Below are 18,790 nucleotides of genomic sequence, written 5' to 3'. Positions count from 1 at the left end.
AGGAAATGGGCTCGGCCGCCCCAGGCTCCCTGCCACGCATGCGGCTCTCCGTGGTGGAGCAGCCAGCCGTACAACATAGAGACATGAAAGGTCTTGTAATTCTGTAGCAAGGTGGTTCAAAAATGCAAGGAGAGCTAGCACTCAGTAAAGTTGCAAAACTATAAAGAAAACAAACATTTACTGATTTGTTCCCCCCACCCCGACTGAAGAGGGGCCTGGGGTAGAGCTGCTGCTCCCATGCCTGGTAGAGCCACATCTTGTGTTTGAGCAGCTGGAAGGATCACTCCTGCTGATCATTTTTCCTGCTCAAATCCAAGGAACAGGATTTGCAAGAGAGAATATTACTGTGCAGAGGGTCTGGACTTAACAAATGTTTTGGACCCCTCATCTGGGTCTCCTCTGCGTGCTGCATGGTTCCTGTGCAAAGGCAAGAGCCCGATCACTGCCGATAGACACCCCATCTCCTCCAGACCACAAAGGCCTCTGGAGAGAGTTGGGGAACTGCGATGGGCAGGGACACAAAGGACCCTGCCGTCATCCATCTTGTGTGTTAAAGGACTTTAATTCTTGTTAATGATACCTATTTCTGGTAGCTTAAGTTTTTCAATGATAGAACGTATTCTAAACAATTTTCTTTTAAACAGGTTGAAGCCATGAAGAAAGTACTAGAAAGTCTTAACCTCAATATAGTAGAGATGGTAGATGAAAATGCAACCTTGGATGGTGGAGATGTCTTATTTACAGGTATAGTGGTAGTGACTTTCCTGTTTACATATTCTGACTGCCTTGAAGACGGCATGTTATCTGTCATCTACATAATAAAATATTGTTCGTGTGGTTTGTTGAATCAGTTGTTTACTAAACGTCACAAAGGTAGCAGAGAGATGAATTTTCAATGCAACCCCTGATGTCCTGCCTAATGCCTGAATAAATGAGGTAGCAGTACACACAGTACAAAGAGCAGCACTGTGCATACAAATTTTATTTTAGCTTGTAAAGTGCCAATAAGAAAAACGCTTTCAGTAGTCAGCTGTCTGCAGTTGTTTCATATTTCTTACTACAAGCAACTACGTTCACCAGACTCATTTTCAGGACTTGTAAAAACTTGATGTAGACAATTGTCACTAGTTCAATGAATCAAATGCAAAAAAATCCATTTTTAGTTTATGGAGAGAGTGGTGGGGTTGCCTGCCAGATGTCATGTGCTAGACAACTTACATGCACGGTTGACTTCAAAGATGAAGATACCGACTGTGTTTTTTATGTCATTAAACCCATTAGGCATTTTCTCACATCGGCTGCACACATGCTTGCTCCCTGCCTGTGCTGAATGAGCCTGTTCATTTTGATCAGCATCATGGTAGTCTGGCTACTTGCCTTAGTTCACCAAAGGGAAAGAAGGGTCTCAAAAGAGGCAGACTGGGAAGGGAGGCCTTTCTAATGCAGTGCAGATCCAGCACCTATTTCCTCTGGAGCTGGAGGATGCCAGTGGCTGCAGAGCTGCCTTCCAGACCAGAGGAAATCTCAGAGAGAGGGGGAAATGGTCAATCAGTGCTGTACTAATCCAGCCCAGCTGTTCTTTCCTGACTCAATGACCATTGCAGAGCTTTAGAAGAGGAAGCTATTTATGCTTCTGGTGAAATGTGTCTTCTGGAAAAAGATAATTGCTTTAAATTATCAGCTCACAATTGTAGGTTGCATTTTTCTAAGCTGAATTTTCAGTTCTGCTATTCAACTTGAGAAAAGAAAGATAGAAAGTGACATCCATGAAAGATTGCTTCAGAATGTCTCTAAAGCTGGCCTGTTTTTGAAATGTGTATGTTTTGATGCAGGAGCTGATGTGATTTTTTTGGTATGGCTTAAAAAAACCCAAAAGCTGTAATTGTTTTGCCCTTCATTTTTTCATTCCAGGCAGAGAATTTTTTGTGGGTCTTTCCAGGCGGACAAATCAACGTGGTGCAGAAATACTGGCTGACACATTTAAGGTTTGTAGATTCATTCATGCCACAGGAAATATAAGGTATTATCCACTGAACCAATTTAAAAATTCTACTAGCCAAGTCATTTGTCATACTCAAGTGCTTTATTTAGGACTAAAAAAAAAAAAAAAAGTACAAGTTACTGAAAAGGTTTGAGAGTAAAGTGACAGATGCTCAAGTCGGATCTGAAATGTGAGAGTGCTGCATAAAAGTAACTTGGATAGTGGGAGGCTGTTGTTATTTGAGAGCGTATCAACACTCAGGTTCTTAATGTTCTCATGTATCAGCAATGTGTTCTTATTGCTGGTCCCTGGAGAGGTTTTATGTACATACTGTTTAATTGTGCATTTTCATGTATTTCTTTACAGTTGCAACAATAGTAATGTTTGAAATGTGCACTGGAGTAAAATTCAGAACATGAGACAAGACAAGCTGGTTCAGAGGGATGTATCATACTTAAGCAGTTGACACTGTGCCCTGGGATATGTTGCTATTGTTAATTTGCAGAGAGTAAAATTAATTATGGAATGTCTCAATATAATTATGGAAGTAGGACAACTTAAAAATATTTATAGCAACCATTCGTTGCTCCCATACAGGATTATGCTGTCTCCACAGTCCCTGTTCATGATTCCTTGCATCTGAAGAGCTTTTGCAGCATGGCTGGACCAAACTTGATTGCTATTGGATCAAGTGAAGCTGCACAGAAGGCCCTCAAGGTAAAACACATAAGAAAATTTTCTGAACAACAAACTTGGGGGTTGTTTTTGTTTTTAATCTCTGCTGAAGGATGCTGGCATTTTAAAATAGATACAGATCAATGAAAGAGGAAGTCGGTACTTCTCAGTCTCCTGTGTGTGCAAACCATAAAGAATGTTTATATTAGGCAAGAGAACAGTTAATTTAGCTTTAGCTCTCTTCAGGAAATAAATGGATTTTACATGTTAAAATGGATTTTGGAGGTTATTACTTAAAGCTTTGCTGACTAAGGAGGTGGTAATTTGGTGATAGGAGGGAGGAAGGAGATAGAGCAGGAGGAGATGTTTACTTTAGATGTTGCCATGAGGAAACGTGGCTTTTAAAATTGCTAGAAGTGAAGTAAAAGTTTTGGTATGAAGCAGGTGGGAGAGCGGTCTGTTCCCTGTTGCGAAGATGACCTGTGTACACATTTTGCAGTGTAGACTTTCTGGATAAGATCAGTAAGTAACTCCAGCCACAGAGACCAGTGTCCAGGACTCCTCATCCTTTTTTCCTCCATCACTTCGCTGCAAAATGAAGTTCCTTCCTGGTCCCACTTTTTCCTCTCTGATCCCATGAGGGTCTCATAACAGTGTGGCTTCAGCAGAAAGGAGGGAGAGTAGTCTTATCCCAGCCTTGCTTATAATTTGAGTCTGGGAACATTTTCCTTCAAAGTGGAAGGTGTGGGTTTGAACGCCCAGGCTAACAGGCCTTGTGGATCTGCGTCTCTTTGCTGGCAGACTTGCGAACCAGTAATCTGTTGTGCAGGAGGTCAGTGCTGTACTACCACCCTCGTCCGCAATGGGAAACGTTTATTGTGCCTGTGGTTTGCATTGGGCTCAGTGGCTTTCTTGCCTGATGGGTGTGTTCAGAGCAAATCTACCAAATTAAGCTTTTTCAGAGACCCCTGAGCCTATGGATCTCATTATGCACATAGGCAAGGAGACAGCTCACCCAAGAGATCAAGCATCTCTGCACCTGCATGGTAGCACAGCTGCAGGCACTGATGCTTTGCAGCAGAAACTGTGGGTGGGGCACCAAAACAGCAAAGTGCAACTGAGACCTTACCTGAAGTGAAGCTTGAGGGAGTTTGTCTGCCTTGATAAATTAGGACTTACCATCCTGCATGGTTTGCTTTGAGACACAGGTAAGCCAGAGCGTGTCTGAAAGCTTTATAGCTAAGTCTCTTACACTTTTTTTATCAGGACTTGCCTTCAAAGGTTAAACCAAAATCTACTTTTCAGCGATGGCAACAAGTCCCAAATTTTCAGCTTATGATTATACTGATTCTTTTGCCAATAAATAAGAACCTTAGTGCAAACCTTTGCTCTTTGTCTATGCAGAGGCCTCCTTGATGCAACATCATCACTAATGCATGGAGGAAGCCAGCTGTGTCTGCCTTATAGTAAATGAGGAGGGCTGGAGATAGCTGTGCTTAACCTAGTGAGAAAGCTCTCTGAAATCTGCTCTGTTTAAATGCAACTTATGCAACCTGACTTGTATCTCTTGCCTTGGTTCTAAAGCATGAATTGTTTTAAAGAACAGTACTGCTCTCAGTGCCCAAGTCTACCAGTCTGAATCTGTGCCAGGCAGAACATTTACAACAGAATAGTATTAAACTCTGAAATCAACATCCCTGGCCCCCAAAGAGCTTAGGAACCCATCCTGCACATCTCGTACACCTCCTTGGCTTCAGTAAGCTAGTGATATGTATTACTTTAAAACATCCTTAAGTATTTGCAAGATGGAGGCTTGAGAGACTTCTTGTCCTTACTGCCATGCTGTGATATTTCATTGCATGTTTGCTTTTGAGATCTTATGGGCATAATCCTAGGACTTTTTATTTCCCTGCAGCATAATTTTTACTATCAGAGCTTGGCAGAGATTCTTTTTTATCTTGTGTCAGCTCAAGACTTAGAATATCTCAGTCCCCAGCTAAGATAAAACCAACATTTCAAATCTCAATCTCCCCTGCTGGACATGGGTTGAATTATGGAGGCCAGGAAAGTGCAGTCTTGGCTGGCTTAGACTTGCAGCCTGGCAGCAATTAAGGGAATAGGATAGAAGTCTGATTGCTCTGTGTGAGCTTAGAGGAGCTTTTAAACATGAGGACGGTCCCTTGGTTTCCCCCATAGTTTGGAGTGGCCTTCAGTTTGGTCTGGCCTTCAGTTTGGTCATTCATTTGAACAAGCTGTTGAAGTTACTCTCTTATTAGAAATCACTATGTGAAGCTCTCGGGGCACATTCCTGGCTTATCACCCATGTCTTCTCCCCTCAGAAACTTACGACAAATGGTTTTGGTTGTAAAGGTCTGATGTTCCTGATGCTGTGAGATTGATGTAGTCTGGGGTGGAAAGTGCCCTGCATCTTTCCCTGTGAAATATGCACTATCCCAAATAGTCAGGCTCAAACTTGAAATGCGTTGTGAGCAGTAGCCTGATGAAGTTTGCAGATATCCAGACAGCCCTACGCTTGTATAGAGTGTTTATAAACATGAGCAAAATTCAAGTGCAATACCGGTTGCTCAGAGCTGCAATTTGAACTTGAGCCAGGACTAATCTGAGAACTCATCAGTTTGATTAAAGCCTTTTGCACAGCTCGGCTAATCGTGTTGCAGCGCAATTAGCTATTAGCTATTGTAACAAAAAAATATTTTTTGGATAAGCTGACTAAATGTTGCTGGTAACTAGCTGTCAAGTAAATACCAACATTAATGAAGGTACAGATACATTTTTAAAAGCAAATTATAATTAACAAGATAATCTAGCAGTCTTTGATTGTTGGTGGATATATTTAAAAATAAATTTAAAAATAAACTATGTCAGTTTTCAATGTGTTTCTCTGCATCGGAGATTTAGCAGCACGCTTACATGTGTGACAGTCGTGTTTGCTCGCACCCTGCCAGCCAAGGCCTGGAGCAGCGGTTCTGTGCCATAGCATGTGCCATGGCCTGCGCCCTTCTTTCGCTCCCAGCGAGCTGACGGGTTACATCAGGCAACCACGTCACAGTCAGAGCTACGTATGAAGTTACCCAGAGTGTGTTTCTTGCTCAGTGTATGGGATGCTACCCCACTCTTATCCTGGGGAACCTCTAGCTGTTCCTCCAGCAGTCTAAATCTCTTGAGAGAAGTTATTGGAAAACAAATAGGTAAAGTGTCTGTCTTGGAAATGGCAGAGTTGGCAGCGCTGCTTATACCTAGCTTTCTCTAACGTTTGAATTCTTGCTTTTTGACCTCAGTGAGTTCTTTGTATTTGTTCACTTGCCTCCAAACTAAAAAAAAACTCCGTTGGTAATGAGCTTCTTGCAGTCTTGGAGAAATGCAGTTGCAATAGGATCTCTGTGAGGCACTGATACTCTGAATTAAAAGCTGCTCCCTGGATTTCACCAGACTGAGCTACAGCAGCGCTGTCAGCTGCTGCTCTTGTTCCCCATCACAATCTGTGTGACAGTACGGTCCCCCGAGCTTCAGCTGAGTCATTTGCCTGCACAGCCCAGCATGCCACTCCTTTGTTGTGATAGCTTGTTATTTTAAACCTCTCTTTTGTTGTTGCCATTTTTCATGTCTGCTCTGGAAATGCAGTCGTACAAGCAAGGTGATTAAGCTGTCGTTAACCATCTCTAGTCGTTGAGTTGTTCATTCTGTAGTGTGTCTTGTTAGGCAACAAGTGAACTGCTATGTCATGCTATGCCAACATTTTATATTTAAAATAGGATCTGTCTTCCCACTAGCAATCTTGTTTGAAAGAGAGAAAATTCTTGATTGTTCTTACCGGTGCAATTCATGTATCCTCACAATACTTTAAAAGTAGAAAAAGAAATTGCATCTGGTGCTCACATATGGCAGAGTGCAATTGATCATGAGTATAGTGCTGTGTGTGTAATGTAAAGCGCTGCAAGAGAGCTAGGAAATGAGTGCACAGTTTAGGGTTATAGAGCACTTGCTAGAAGCAGATAATAAATCAGAAGTGAGATTTTAACCATGAAATCCTCTTCAGACTCTGGCAGGTGAAGAATATTTGGGCTGCAACTGAGAAGTGGCACTTGAGGAAACTGGGTGAAAGAGAGAGACAAATTAACTGCAGAAACTACCGGGGCCTGTAGTGGCTATTACATCTGAAACTTCAGCTTCCCTCTGCTGTTTTCTGCATGCATTTATTTCCTTCTTGTAGTTAAACCTGTTCATCATTCTGTACACGTAACTCCATAGTTGAACATTGGCCGTGGCTCTTGAGCCAGTAAGGCCTGGGATTATTTTTCTGTTCCCTCAGTGAAGCCAGGATTTCCTCAAAACATGTCACCTTTGGGCTCTGATGCTGCACAGTTGGAGTCACTGACCTTCACCGTGAGTGTGAATGAAGATAAATTCAGGCTGTGATGGTGCCGGCCCTGTCGTAGGGAGGTGACAGCGCTGTGCTGTGGGCGAGTGCTCTGCACTGCTTTTTCCACAAGAAGGGACACAGCCCTGGGGTCCTGCTGGGACAGCAGATGAGCAGGAACTGGCCCGGGATGTAACGCAGTTCAGGTTCCAGCAGCATAAAGCAAATGCTAGGCAAGATGATAATGGGAACCATGACACAGCGTCTTTTACACACTCCTTTCTGTACTCTCTTGCTCTATACTAAATCCTGAAAAGCCACCTTTCTGTCTGTTGGCTGTTTGTGTTGGTTGCTACAGAGCACAAATCTCCTCTGCTTTCTATGATGAATGAAGGCTTGGACATCGACAGATGAATGGGGGACACAGTCTTGGTTTAAGCAGCTTTGTCTACAGTCAAGCTATTCTCTGTCACCCTTTGGGTAACTCAGTATCAGTCACAAAGGATCTGAGGGTTACAAGTGTTGTTCCCAGCTTTGGCAATCTCAACTATTTCCTTGCAAGCAGTACATGTATTTGTAGCAAGTGCCTGCTAATGAAGTTGTTCTTTCACTCGTTGGGAAATGAGGGTTGTCCTTTGGGTAGGCTCTGATGTCAGGCACTCTCCAAAGGAGTAACTCCAGGGTCTCACCACAGGACTGGTAGAGAAAGCCTCTGGCTGACCCCCCTGCTCTGGAGTAATGCCGGGTGCCTGGTGGTTGCTGATGGATCTCGGAAGGGAGCGGAGGACTTGGAAGGTGGGAAACCCATCATGGTGCCTAGGGGTGAGGGCTGCAATGTGGATAGCACTCATCCCACCATATAGAATCACAGGATTATAGAATAGTTTGAGCTGGAAGGGACCTTTAAAGGTCATGTAGTCCAGCCCCCCTGTAATGAGCAGGGACCTCTTCAATTAGGATGGGGCTCTGAGCAACCTGATCAACCTGACCTTGAATATTTCCAGGGATGGAGCATCTACCATCTCTCTGGGCAACCTGTGCCAATGTTTCACCACCCTTGTTGTGAAAACTTTTTTCCCCTACATCTAGTCTAAATCTACTCTCTTTTAGTTTAAAACTGTTATTCCTTGTCCTATCGCAACAGGCCTTGCTATAAAGTCCGTCCCCATCTTTCTTATAAGCCTCCTCTAAGTACTGGAAGGCTGCTGTAAGGTCCCCCTGGAGCCTTCTCTTCTCCAAGCTGAACAACCCCAGCTGTCAGTCTTTCTTATGGCCTGAGCTTCATCCCTGTGGCTACTGTATCTGGGATATTGCCTCCAAGATCTGGGATGATGGAGTATTTCCTGGTTTCACATGAAACATCTGGGATTTCACCTGGTGGTTTCAGAGGAATGGATGCCAATTACAGAGGCAGCGTGGCCGTGGCAGATGTCAGGGCTGAGTGGCATTGCCACAAGGAGTGCGAGGCAGAGCAGGTAGTGTGGCTGAGCTGGTAAGCCCTCACGTCCCATGGACAGACCTGCCCTAGCAGAACCTGGAGCGATGGTGACATCTGCACTTCTGAGCTCATTCTTGGTATCCTGGGCTCCGACCTCATTAATAGATGGGATTTAATTATGGTCAGGAGTGTATCGGAATATGTGTAGTAGTGTAATACCAGGACTTCAGCAAATACCCTTCTCTTTTTACCCCACTTCCGATAAAAGGTTGGACATGATTGCTCTGCCTTGTTCTTGACTCTCCCATTCTATCTTCTGTTGGGAGTGGAGCTGCTCATTCATCCCTTCAATTATTCCCTGAAGCATGCTATTGCAAATGCAGCCCCATACACTGTTTTGACAGAGGTCAAGGGAGGCTTAACGAAACCACATCTTAAGGATAAAGTAGAAAGGACTCTCTTCTGGGCAGCTATGCCCTTGGTCTGTATCCAAAGCCGTGATTAGAGCAGTGCTTTTAAAGACTTGGGGGCAATGAGTTGTCTAGCATTGGCAGTTGCCCCCATTCCTGTGATTAAAGGTCTTTTGTTCTTAGATTCTGTCTTGTATAACTGAAGTCCCTGCTGTGTGCCAGGTTTAAAAAGACGAGTACTGTTTCCCTGTGTAAGAGAACCTCTTGCCTCCATAAAAGCTAAGGGGTTCCCAGCTCTGCCACAGAAGCGTCTCCAGAACAGGCACCTAAGGGAAAACTTCATCTATCTGATGTTCTTAGAAAGCAGCCCGTACCCCTGGGCAGCAGGAAACAGCTCATCTAAATCTGCTCTTCCTATTGTCTGTATAGTGCCTGTCTTTTCTAGTAATGCACAAGTTTATCTCTTCTTTCTTAAAAATTCATCATTTGTGCCTCTGCTTATTCCCTGCATGAAGTCATAATCCTCTATTTACGATATCACAGTGGGTTGCTGTGGAAATGATTACTAATATTAATAACCCAAAGAGGATGACATCAGGTAGGGAATTAGTAGAAAATGCAGATGAATGCTGACTTTTCTGTAATGCAGCAACAAAGAAAGGTTAGTGAAATGCAGAGAACAATTGACAACTTGCCCCTAAAAAATAAAAATTAAAAAATGAGACTTTGCTCTCAACCTTATAGATGGGAAAATTAGTCCATTTATAAAATTCTGTGTTTCCCTTTAGCTCATGTTTGCTTCCTCTGGGTCAGATCCTATGAGATATTGTGTACTTTCAGCTCCTGATTTTCCATTACTTTATGAATTATGGATGTACAGCATCTCAGAGAACAGAGGTCTTAGCTGAGTACCAGATGACCTGCTACTTTAAAAAGGCAATTAGTTGTTTTTTTTTTTAATTAAAGTTAGATGTGCTAATAAACTGTGCTTAACTGAGTGTCAGTGCTGTTCAGTTTTCATATATGGAGAAGAATCTAGTCTTTTGGAAGATACAGATTTAAAAGTATGTGTTTATAGAATCGAGACTGCTATATTAGTCAATTTATATCCATTTTTTTGAAAAGGGTGACGGAAGTATCCCTTTCAATACATATTTGCCGTCACCAGTAAGGCTGTCAGCCACAGGAGCTGGGTGAGAGGCTGACCGAGAAGATACCGTTTACTTGCGTAAATGGAGACTCGTGTTTCTGTTCCTTTACTTTTATTTGTCTATTCTCTCCCTGGGTTCCTGTTCCAAAACACAGGATGTTTGTCCTCTTGCCTTCTTCAAGAACAAACGTAAGCCTCTTCCTTTTCCCCTCCTCAGGTCATGGTTTCCCTTTGCAGCAGTCCTTGGGCGAAGCTGGCAGGCAGGTGACAATGTGGCTGTGACACAAGGTGGTTCAGAGGGGCAGAGCAGCACAGGTGTGCATGTGAATGGCACAAGGTACCCGTCACATCTGCGGTGATGCAAAATGTGTCCTGCGCCAGGAAAAGATGAGGAGTGGAGTGGGAGAGGTTGCTTATAGAACTCTGTCTTCTGGAAGACATGACTGAGAGGGTGCAGCAGGGAGGAAAAGCCCAAAGCCCAGCTGCTGAGAGCATGGGTGGTAGGTAGAAATTAAAGTAATGCTCTGGCTGGGCTGTGTGTGGACTAAGAAATTTTGTGTTTTGACCATGGCGGACTGGGGCATTGCTGGTTTGGAATAGATCTAGAGTGCAGTTGTTCTGTTGTACTTGTGGGATCCTGTGTTTGCATCCATAGGGTCTTGTCTATCCTATCCTATATCTCTAGCAGACTTTTCAATACCTGACAAGAAACCTTAGATCATTCTACTGTGATTTATGCTGCTCAAAGTGGCTGGCTTGTCCACTTCCTCCTGAGTTTCCGGCTGAGTCTACCCTGCTGTTGTCTCTCCTGTCTGTCAGCGGTGACACTCCTGATATATCTTGACATTTAAGCAAGATCAATGGCTTTTCCAGCTCTGCTCTTCTGTCCCTTCTGGTCAGTCTGGCCAACTGCTTATGGTCACTCTTGGCAGTGCTGCATTTCAAGGAAACTCTGAGAAGCTGTTGAGTAGTGTGGTTTGTATGGCAGGCTGAGTCCTGGCACCTAGGTGTATAGCACTGTGGCATATCTCTCCAGCCCCACTCTGTCCTGGATCTTCTTGTGTTGAATCCTAATGCTGTTGCTTTCTCTCTCTGGTGCCGACTGTTTCTCCAATATGAAGAAGCGAGGAGAAACTTAATAGACAGAGACAGGGCCATAAAACAATGAATGACATTTGGTGTAGATTAGTGTAAAGTGATGTGCAGCAGTGACAGGGAGAATGGCAATGTGAACATCACATACGAAGTAATGTGCTCTGACCGATCATTACCACAGAAATAAGATCCTGGGATTGTTGAAATTGCCAGCTCAGCAGAAAACCAAATGGAGAGCATCATTATGCCACTGATTAAAGCTGTGGTGCATCTGCATGTCAGCTGTTGTGTGTACTTTGCATGCGTGATCCCGTCATTCCAAAAAGGATAGAGCAGAACTGGAAAGATTCAGAAAAGTGCAATAAGGATGGACAGATACCTGGAACAGCTTGCCCAAGGAGATGAACTGAGCAAGCTATGACTATAACCTGAAAAAGAGATGTCTAAGATGGGATGATAGATGCCTGTAAAATCAGGAATGATGTGGAAAAGGTGACTGGGGATCAATTGTTCATTGTCTCTTCCAGTGCAAGAACCAGGGCAAGGGGCATGAAAGGGAAAGAAATGCTTCCTCCTATAGTATGTGTCTTAACTCTGAAGCTACCTTGCTACAGGTTCAGAAGCCAACTGGACTGACTCCTGAGGCAGTGCTGTAGGTGGTATCACTCTGTGTGACAATTGATGAGTTGAGGTTCCTGGGAACCCCACACCAAATCTTGGTAGCCTCCAGTCCCTGTCTTAAGATCCAGAAGTGGGATATTGTCATCTCTGACATGGGGCTGGGGCCCAACATCGTGTAGCACTAAAAAAGCTCTTCTAAGTTCTGCAAGCATTAAAAAATGGCAGGTGTGGTAATCAGCAGTATTTTCCAGGTTACAAGTAATAATTTACCTTTCTCAGTCCTCCAGATGGCAATGTACTGGCCAGATGCCTGTCCTCATCTTTTGCCTTAAATGTGTAAGGGCATAAGCCTGCCATTCTTCTCAGAGAAGTGGTCCTTCCTCCAAGCAGAAGAGAAGCACTTTGTCCTCCAAACTCCCAGCCAACCTGGGAAGATCTGACTGCATATTCCTGAGTTGTTATTCTCATCAGTGTTAATGGCCCTGCACCACAAAAGACTTACTTTTCATCATTGCAGGCAAAGTCTTGATGTAGTTTTATCTTCTTCTCCCAATTTACAATCTCTTGGATTAAAATCTTCCAATTTGCTCTGTACTCCAGGGCAAATGTTAATAGTCATTGTAAAACAGGCCAAACTCTAATGTGCTTGGAAAGAAAAAAAGAGATGGGATGGAAAAAGTATCTTAAATAGTTTTAAGTAAATAGTTTTCTTTTAATAATAGTGAGACTTGAAGGACTTAGGACAAGGTAGCTGAAATCTGGTGAGGTGAAGGGTTACATGCATTGGACTTGGGCTTAGGTTTGGGTTTTCTTCTAAACATTGGGGGCTAGATGAGCAGGGGCTAATCAAAACAAAAATCAGACCCTGAAAATCTGTGTTTCTGCTTCTCTGCCAACATGACACAGGCATTTTTAAGTGCAGTGTTCATTGCCTTGTTAGCAAGAGAAACATTCAGTGCATGTTTGGTTTTGCTTGTGGGGTGTTGGAGATAAAAAGGTGCATTGCAGGTGTGGTGGGTCTGGTCGCTGTCTGTCCCGTTGCAATCTGGATGTGAGTTGGTCCCAGATGCCAGCAGGGCTCAGACAGGGGCCTTCCTTATGGAGGGGGAAGATCTGTAACTGGCCTTGGCCTGGTTTAGAAGCGCATGTGGTCATCTTAACTCTGTCAGTGATAATAGACCCTAAACGTGCACATTTTTCCTTCATGCATAATGCGGCTTCATATTTAGGATTATTTAGCTTATCCATTACCTCAGTTGTCTGAGGACACACTGTAAAAAAACTATAGAAAAGGCATTTTAGGCTATGTGAATGACTTCAACATAAGGAAAGCATGACTAAGGGCTGAGAGAATGTGCAATGAAAATTACCCTTTTCAGGCTGAAGAAAATTCCCAGAAAAACTAGGCATATGGGAAATGCCTGGCTCTTAACATAGCTGGTCATACAATGTTTATGGGCAGCAAGCCAGCTCTCCACAAACTCATTGTACAAGTGCTATAGTCTTTGTAAACTTGTAATTTCCAAAAAAGCCCCGTATTTTTGGGGTGTGTCTGATAGAAAACACAATCAAAGATAAAGCAAGATAAAATCTTGCTTTTATCGCTTTCTCTGCCGTAGAGTCCTATCTGGCCAGGCACATGTGCGCAATGACTTTACATAACAAATATGGAAAATGCCATGGGTCTTTAAAATTACCCGATAGCATCATATTGGTGCATTTGTGCTGCATCCAGAGCCTCCCTATGGGGCAGGTTTGGGGGGGTGTTATTGCCTGGGCACTCTTTCAAGAAAGTGGTTTTTGAAATTTTTCTTCAACATGCAGGCATAGGTGTAACAGCGATGAAAGCTTGCAAATACGATTTCCTTCTTGTCTTAAGAGCCAAGGGAGGGAGTAATCTTGTCAAACCTCCGGTTACTAGTAAGCGGTTTCTTGCAGTGGTGTTTGAGCTAGCTGAGATCCCGTCACAGCTGTGCGCTCAAACTCCTGTGCTGCTTCATCTCACTTCCCCGCTCATTTTTTCTCATTTGTTTCTGAATTAATTCAGCCACCACTTCTGTGCTTTTTCACCTGGAAAACAATCCTCCTAACGTGCCCTTGCCATCACCTCCTAGGCTTCCCGAAGCTGGTTTGTGCCTCGTGCTGGCACAGCTAGAGCCCTGCCGCTTGTTCTTCACTTCTGCTGGCTGCTGCTGCTGTTCTCACATCAGCATTTTGCAGCTGCAAATGAATGGGAGATGTGTCCGTACCCTTCTGCTTAAGAATTCATTCATAACTTCATATGGAAATGTTTCACAGTGATTCACACCGTATTTCTGATGAATGAGCTGTTCCTACAGAAAACCTACAATGTCGGGATTCGGTTTCCAACAAGGACTGAAGGAGGCACAACTGGGAGCTGAGCAAAATCCAGGCGTGGTGGCTTTTCATCTACTGATACGTGTATTTCAGTGCAGATTTAATAAATATGTTTCCTTAATCCAGACTTAAAAAGATAATGTAGGGAAGAAAAGGGAAGCTGCAGGTAGAGGACGAGTCTGCTGTCTCTGATTGCCGGGGAGAAGAGTTGCGCTGGGTGCAAGCATGTCACCTGCTGCTAGATGTCCGCAAGATAAAGGAAAGCATCGTAAAATACATCTTGGCAACATAACAAACAAAATTATAAATAGGAAAGTCAACCAGGGTAAGCACAGTAATAAAAATACATGCGGTGAAGTAAAGGTGCAAGAATTTTTCCCCAGAAAAACACATTAACCTTTTATGGAGGTAGATGTGATCTTGGGAACTCCTCTGAGTTTCATAACTTCAGAAGAAACAAGAAATGACAGTCTGATAACACTTCCTCAAGAATGCATGGCATTCTTCGTTGTGAGTTTCATGTTCTCCACAGGATGTGGATGACTCAGGATACAACATGAAAAATGTATCCAGACCTATAAGGGAATTACTGTAGGTGTGTGCAAGCATGAGTTGCTTTGTTGCTTCCCGATACATTGTAGATCCTCCTTATAATTCAGTTCTATATAGTCTTTCTATGAATGAGAAGTAGTACAAATGAATGACCTTGTAAATAATTCAATTATAAACTTAACTGTGCCTCAAATCAAAGTCTGCTCTCTGCTATGCAATGCAGATCTGTGGGACAAACAAAATTATAAATAGGAAAGTCAACCAGGGTAAGCACAGTAATAAAAATACATGCGGTGAAGTAAAGGTGCAAGAATTTTTCCCCAGAAAAACACATTAACCTTTTATGGAGGTAGATGTGATCTTGGGAACTCCTCTGAGTTTCATAACTTCAGAAGAAACAAGAAATGACAGTCTGATAACACTTCCTCAAGAATGCATGGCATTCTTCGTTGTGAGTTTCATGTTCTCCACAGGATGTGGATGACTCAGGATACAACATGGAAAATGTATCCAGACCTATAAGGGAATTACTGTAGGTGTGTGCAAGCATGAGTTGCTTTGTTGCTTCCCGATACATTGTAGATCCTCCTTATAATTCAGTTCTATATAGTCTTTCTATGAATGAGAAGTAGTACAAATGAATGACCTTGTAAATAATTCAATTATAAACTTAACTGTGCCTCAAATCAAAGTCTGCTCTCTGCTATGCAATGCAGATCTGTGGGGTTTCCCTGAGAAGAGAATTTAGTCAAAAAAAAAAAATTTGTTAACAGAATATCAGTTTATTAAGATAATATTAGTGTGAGTATTTTTAAGCTGGAAAAAAAAAGCCTTTTCTTCCTGTTTGCATTGTTGCAATCCATGTGAGAATGGGGGACTAGAAAAGAAACTGAAACTCCTGCCTTTTCTTAGGCTTTCAGCAGGCCCAAAGTCTTTGACTGACCTTTGTTCCCTTCAACATTATTCTCGGTCTCTATCGGGGTGAAGCCGATGTAAAGCTGGAACGGTACAACGGGGCGTCAGGCGTGGTGTCTCCAGGCTTTTCCCATCTTTATTAAAAAGTTGAGTCTGATCCAAAACATGGGATCTCAGGCTTCTTGTGTGCTGGGAGTCTCTGTCTCTGAAATTCCAGCCAGGATCCAAATTTGTGTATGAGCCCTATATTTATAAATGAAACCTCTGAAACCCACCAGCTCTACTGTTCTGAGCAGGTTATTGTGTTGTCCCCTGGGGAACGAGGATTAGCGCAGACATGCCTTCTCGATCCCCGGCACAGGTGCTTAGTGAAAGAGTAACTGCTTGGAAAGCAGAAAGGAGATCCTTGAAAAGAATTAGGATTGGGCTGATATCCAAACTGGGAATGGTTCCTGTCCTGTTGGTGTTAATTCATGGTCATTTATAAATATTGAATGATGGCTGCTTTCTTTGAAGGTGCTGAACACCTACAGTTTCCATCAATGCAAACGAGAGTTTTGCATACTCAATGCACATTTCTTAAGCATTGTCCATGAGGTCTGGTCCTTACCAAGTGCACTGGTTAATCCTGCCGCTTGCAGGAACTATTTTACAAAGGTTTTCAGTTAGGGTTGGTAGATTCTTCTTTGAAGGGCAGAGATTTGCTGCATAGCAAAATGGCTCTTGGCTGACTTGGCAATTGTAATTAGCTACTTTTTGAAGCCTCTGTTCTCCCATTTGTTTGGGGCTGCTAATGTGTTTGGTCTAAATAGCTGTGCTTTGTGTCTTCTGGCAGACCATGCAACAGATGAGCGACCACCGCTATGACAAGCTGACGGTGCCTGATGATGCTGCAGCAAACTGCATCTACTTAAACATTCCCGGCAAAGGCCATGTCTTGCTGCACCGAGCCCCTGAGGAGTACCCGGAGAGTGCGAAGGTGAGAGCCGTGCTGAGGGTGGCTGGGAGACCCCCAGTGTCCCAGCCTTGCTGGGAAGTCGGTGGGAATTGAAATTGGGTGCTTTCCAGAATGACCTGTTGTATCCTGTCATGGAAGTATCAGATGGTGAAAGGTGGGAGGCCTGGGCTCCCTTCTCATCTCCACTACTGTTTTAATTACTTTGTCTCTTCTGCCCCTGGTGCTGTGTCTGCATAATGGGAAACAGCAACAGTTCCCCTCACTGCAGTATTGATGTGCATGAATCCCATAGCCAGAAGGCCATGTATACTGTAAATGTTTACAAGTTACAATACTGTAAATGTTTTTGTTGCTTAGCACCTGCTGAAATCCACACCTGTTTCTTCTGTAAATACTTAAAGAAAAGGGAAAACAGGTGTAAAATGTAATGATTTCTGTTCCATTTTCTTTCCTAAACAGGTTTTTGAAAAACTGAAGGACCACATGCTGATCCCAATAGCCAACACAGAACTGGAGAAAGTAGACGGGGCACTCACCTGTTGCTCTGTGCTTATTAACAAAACTTCAGAATTATGAGTTTACAGAGTCCCTCCCTTGTAACTGGCAATAATGTTACACACAAGGTAGACAAATCTGTATCCACACTTTTATTGTTTTTATTGACAATCTACTGTACCACTGTGCTACTAACCCTTGTTTACAAATTTTTTGCTTTGTGTATTTTTATGTCCTTGCAAATGGTATTTAAGGTGGATGTATGGTTTGTTGGGGGCACATAACTCTGAAGTATGTTAGTCCCATGGGCTAGCAGAAGACAATTATAATGGCTAACCTCTAGCTTTAGTGATTTAACATATCTGTGTGAAAATTTTATGAAAGCCAACTAATTCTCAACATTTCAAGTACCTCTGTCTTTACACTGTTCCCTTCTCCTGACTTTTTTCTCTTGCTTCCTTGCTCTGCATCTTTTTTTCCTTCCTCAGTCCTCTTTACTTTCAGCGATGCAAGGTATTGGAGGGACTGAAGAAAACTCAGTGGGCTCACGAACTTGGTATCTTGTGTGGTAGGGAAGCTTTCCGTACACTAGCTGGAAGAGTGGGCAGTGGACTGTGCTCAAAGTCTCAGACGTATCACGTTGCTGCTGCTGGGCAGAGTTGTGGCTGAAATTGGTTTCAGGCGCCAGGTAGCGACTTCAGAAAAAGCTTCCTCCGACAGGAGCGTTCAGGGGTGATGTCTGCCTCAGAAACTCAAATGACAGAAAAAGAGATAGCAGGGCACACACAAAAGGTACATCTTGCAAGTTCAGGTCCCAGTTTGCTGCTTAATGCTGTGACTTTCAATTTGGTGAGAATGGAAGAGGAGTTTTTAAAAAGACCAGATCCCAGGGAGCACCCAGACCACAAAAATGAAAGACTGAGATGCTTTTGGAAAAGTTAAACCTACAGAAGTAATCTAAAATATGGGGTTTTCTAATTTTCTTTGTTTACTTCTTTATTTATTTCTATCTCTCCTTTCTGTTTTCTCCTCTTTTGGAGTCCACTTTCTAGCACAATTCAAAAGCAAAGGGTGATAGAAGGAGTTGAAGGACAGCTATTCCTGGATTATGCTCATGAATAAGGGAAGCTATTTTTTCCTGAAAGATTGGCATTTGTACTTTATCTGTCCTTGAGGCAGTTTTCCTTGGAACAATAACCATCTTATTTTTTTTGATTGCATGAATATGTACTGTGGTATTCAGTTAAAACAAATATAATTTTTGTAGCAAATTCCACAACATGTTTACCCACTGAGTCATACTTTTTTTTACCACAGTAAAGTGAAGCATACCCCATTGTATTCACATGCTTCTTGTTAAACCACTTGTAAACTAAGGATGGAGAAATTCCCAAACAGAGACAGTAGTGGGAACTCTCTAGAGACTGATGAATAGTCTGAACATGTTATCAGCTTCCTAGGCATCTCCTCCCCTTTCCTGAACCACTTGTGGCATCTTGCTAAGGTACAGTAGGAAGTGAGTAGAGGGGGCCAAGGCAATGTGGTCTCCAGGAAAGCAGACAGTATTAACCGAGCGCACACCTGCATATCCTGTGGAAACCTGCATGCTTTTTTGTGCAGTCATAAGGGAGGAAACATGAGTATTTGTATCTGTAGGGACTCCTCAGCGTATCTCTCACTTCAGCTCAGCGGCTAATGAGGAGGAAACCTCCTGGCAGCTACCAGAATACATCTGGTGCTTTGTGAGCACACTGTATGTTGTGA

The 18,790-nt window shown here is 43.1% G+C and overlaps 1 protein-coding gene across 1 annotated transcript; it reads left to right on the top strand.

The window, feature by feature from the left end:
* Positions 1 to 38: 38 nt before the first annotated feature.
* Positions 39 to 17,565, top strand: DDAH1 (dimethylarginine dimethylaminohydrolase 1). Its single transcript, XM_010286244.1, has 6 exons — positions 39 to 68; positions 645 to 744; positions 1,912 to 1,985; positions 2,579 to 2,698; positions 16,409 to 16,552; positions 16,991 to 17,565. Exons 1-6 carry the CDS (start codon positions 39 to 41, stop codon positions 17,105 to 17,107), a joined length of 585 nt encoding a protein of 194 aa, XP_010284546.1. The 3' UTR covers positions 17,108 to 17,565.
* Positions 17,566 to 18,790: the final 1,225 nt, after the last annotated feature.

The sequence above is a fragment of the Phaethon lepturus genome, unplaced genomic scaffold, assembly GCF_000687285.1.
Source record: "Phaethon lepturus isolate BGI_N335 unplaced genomic scaffold, ASM68728v1 scaffold894, whole genome shotgun sequence".
Lineage (NCBI taxonomy): Eukaryota > Metazoa > Chordata > Aves > Phaethontiformes > Phaethontidae > Phaethon > Phaethon lepturus.
Note: the sequence above shows the minus strand (reverse complement) of the source record. Positions and strands in the feature narration are given on the sequence as shown.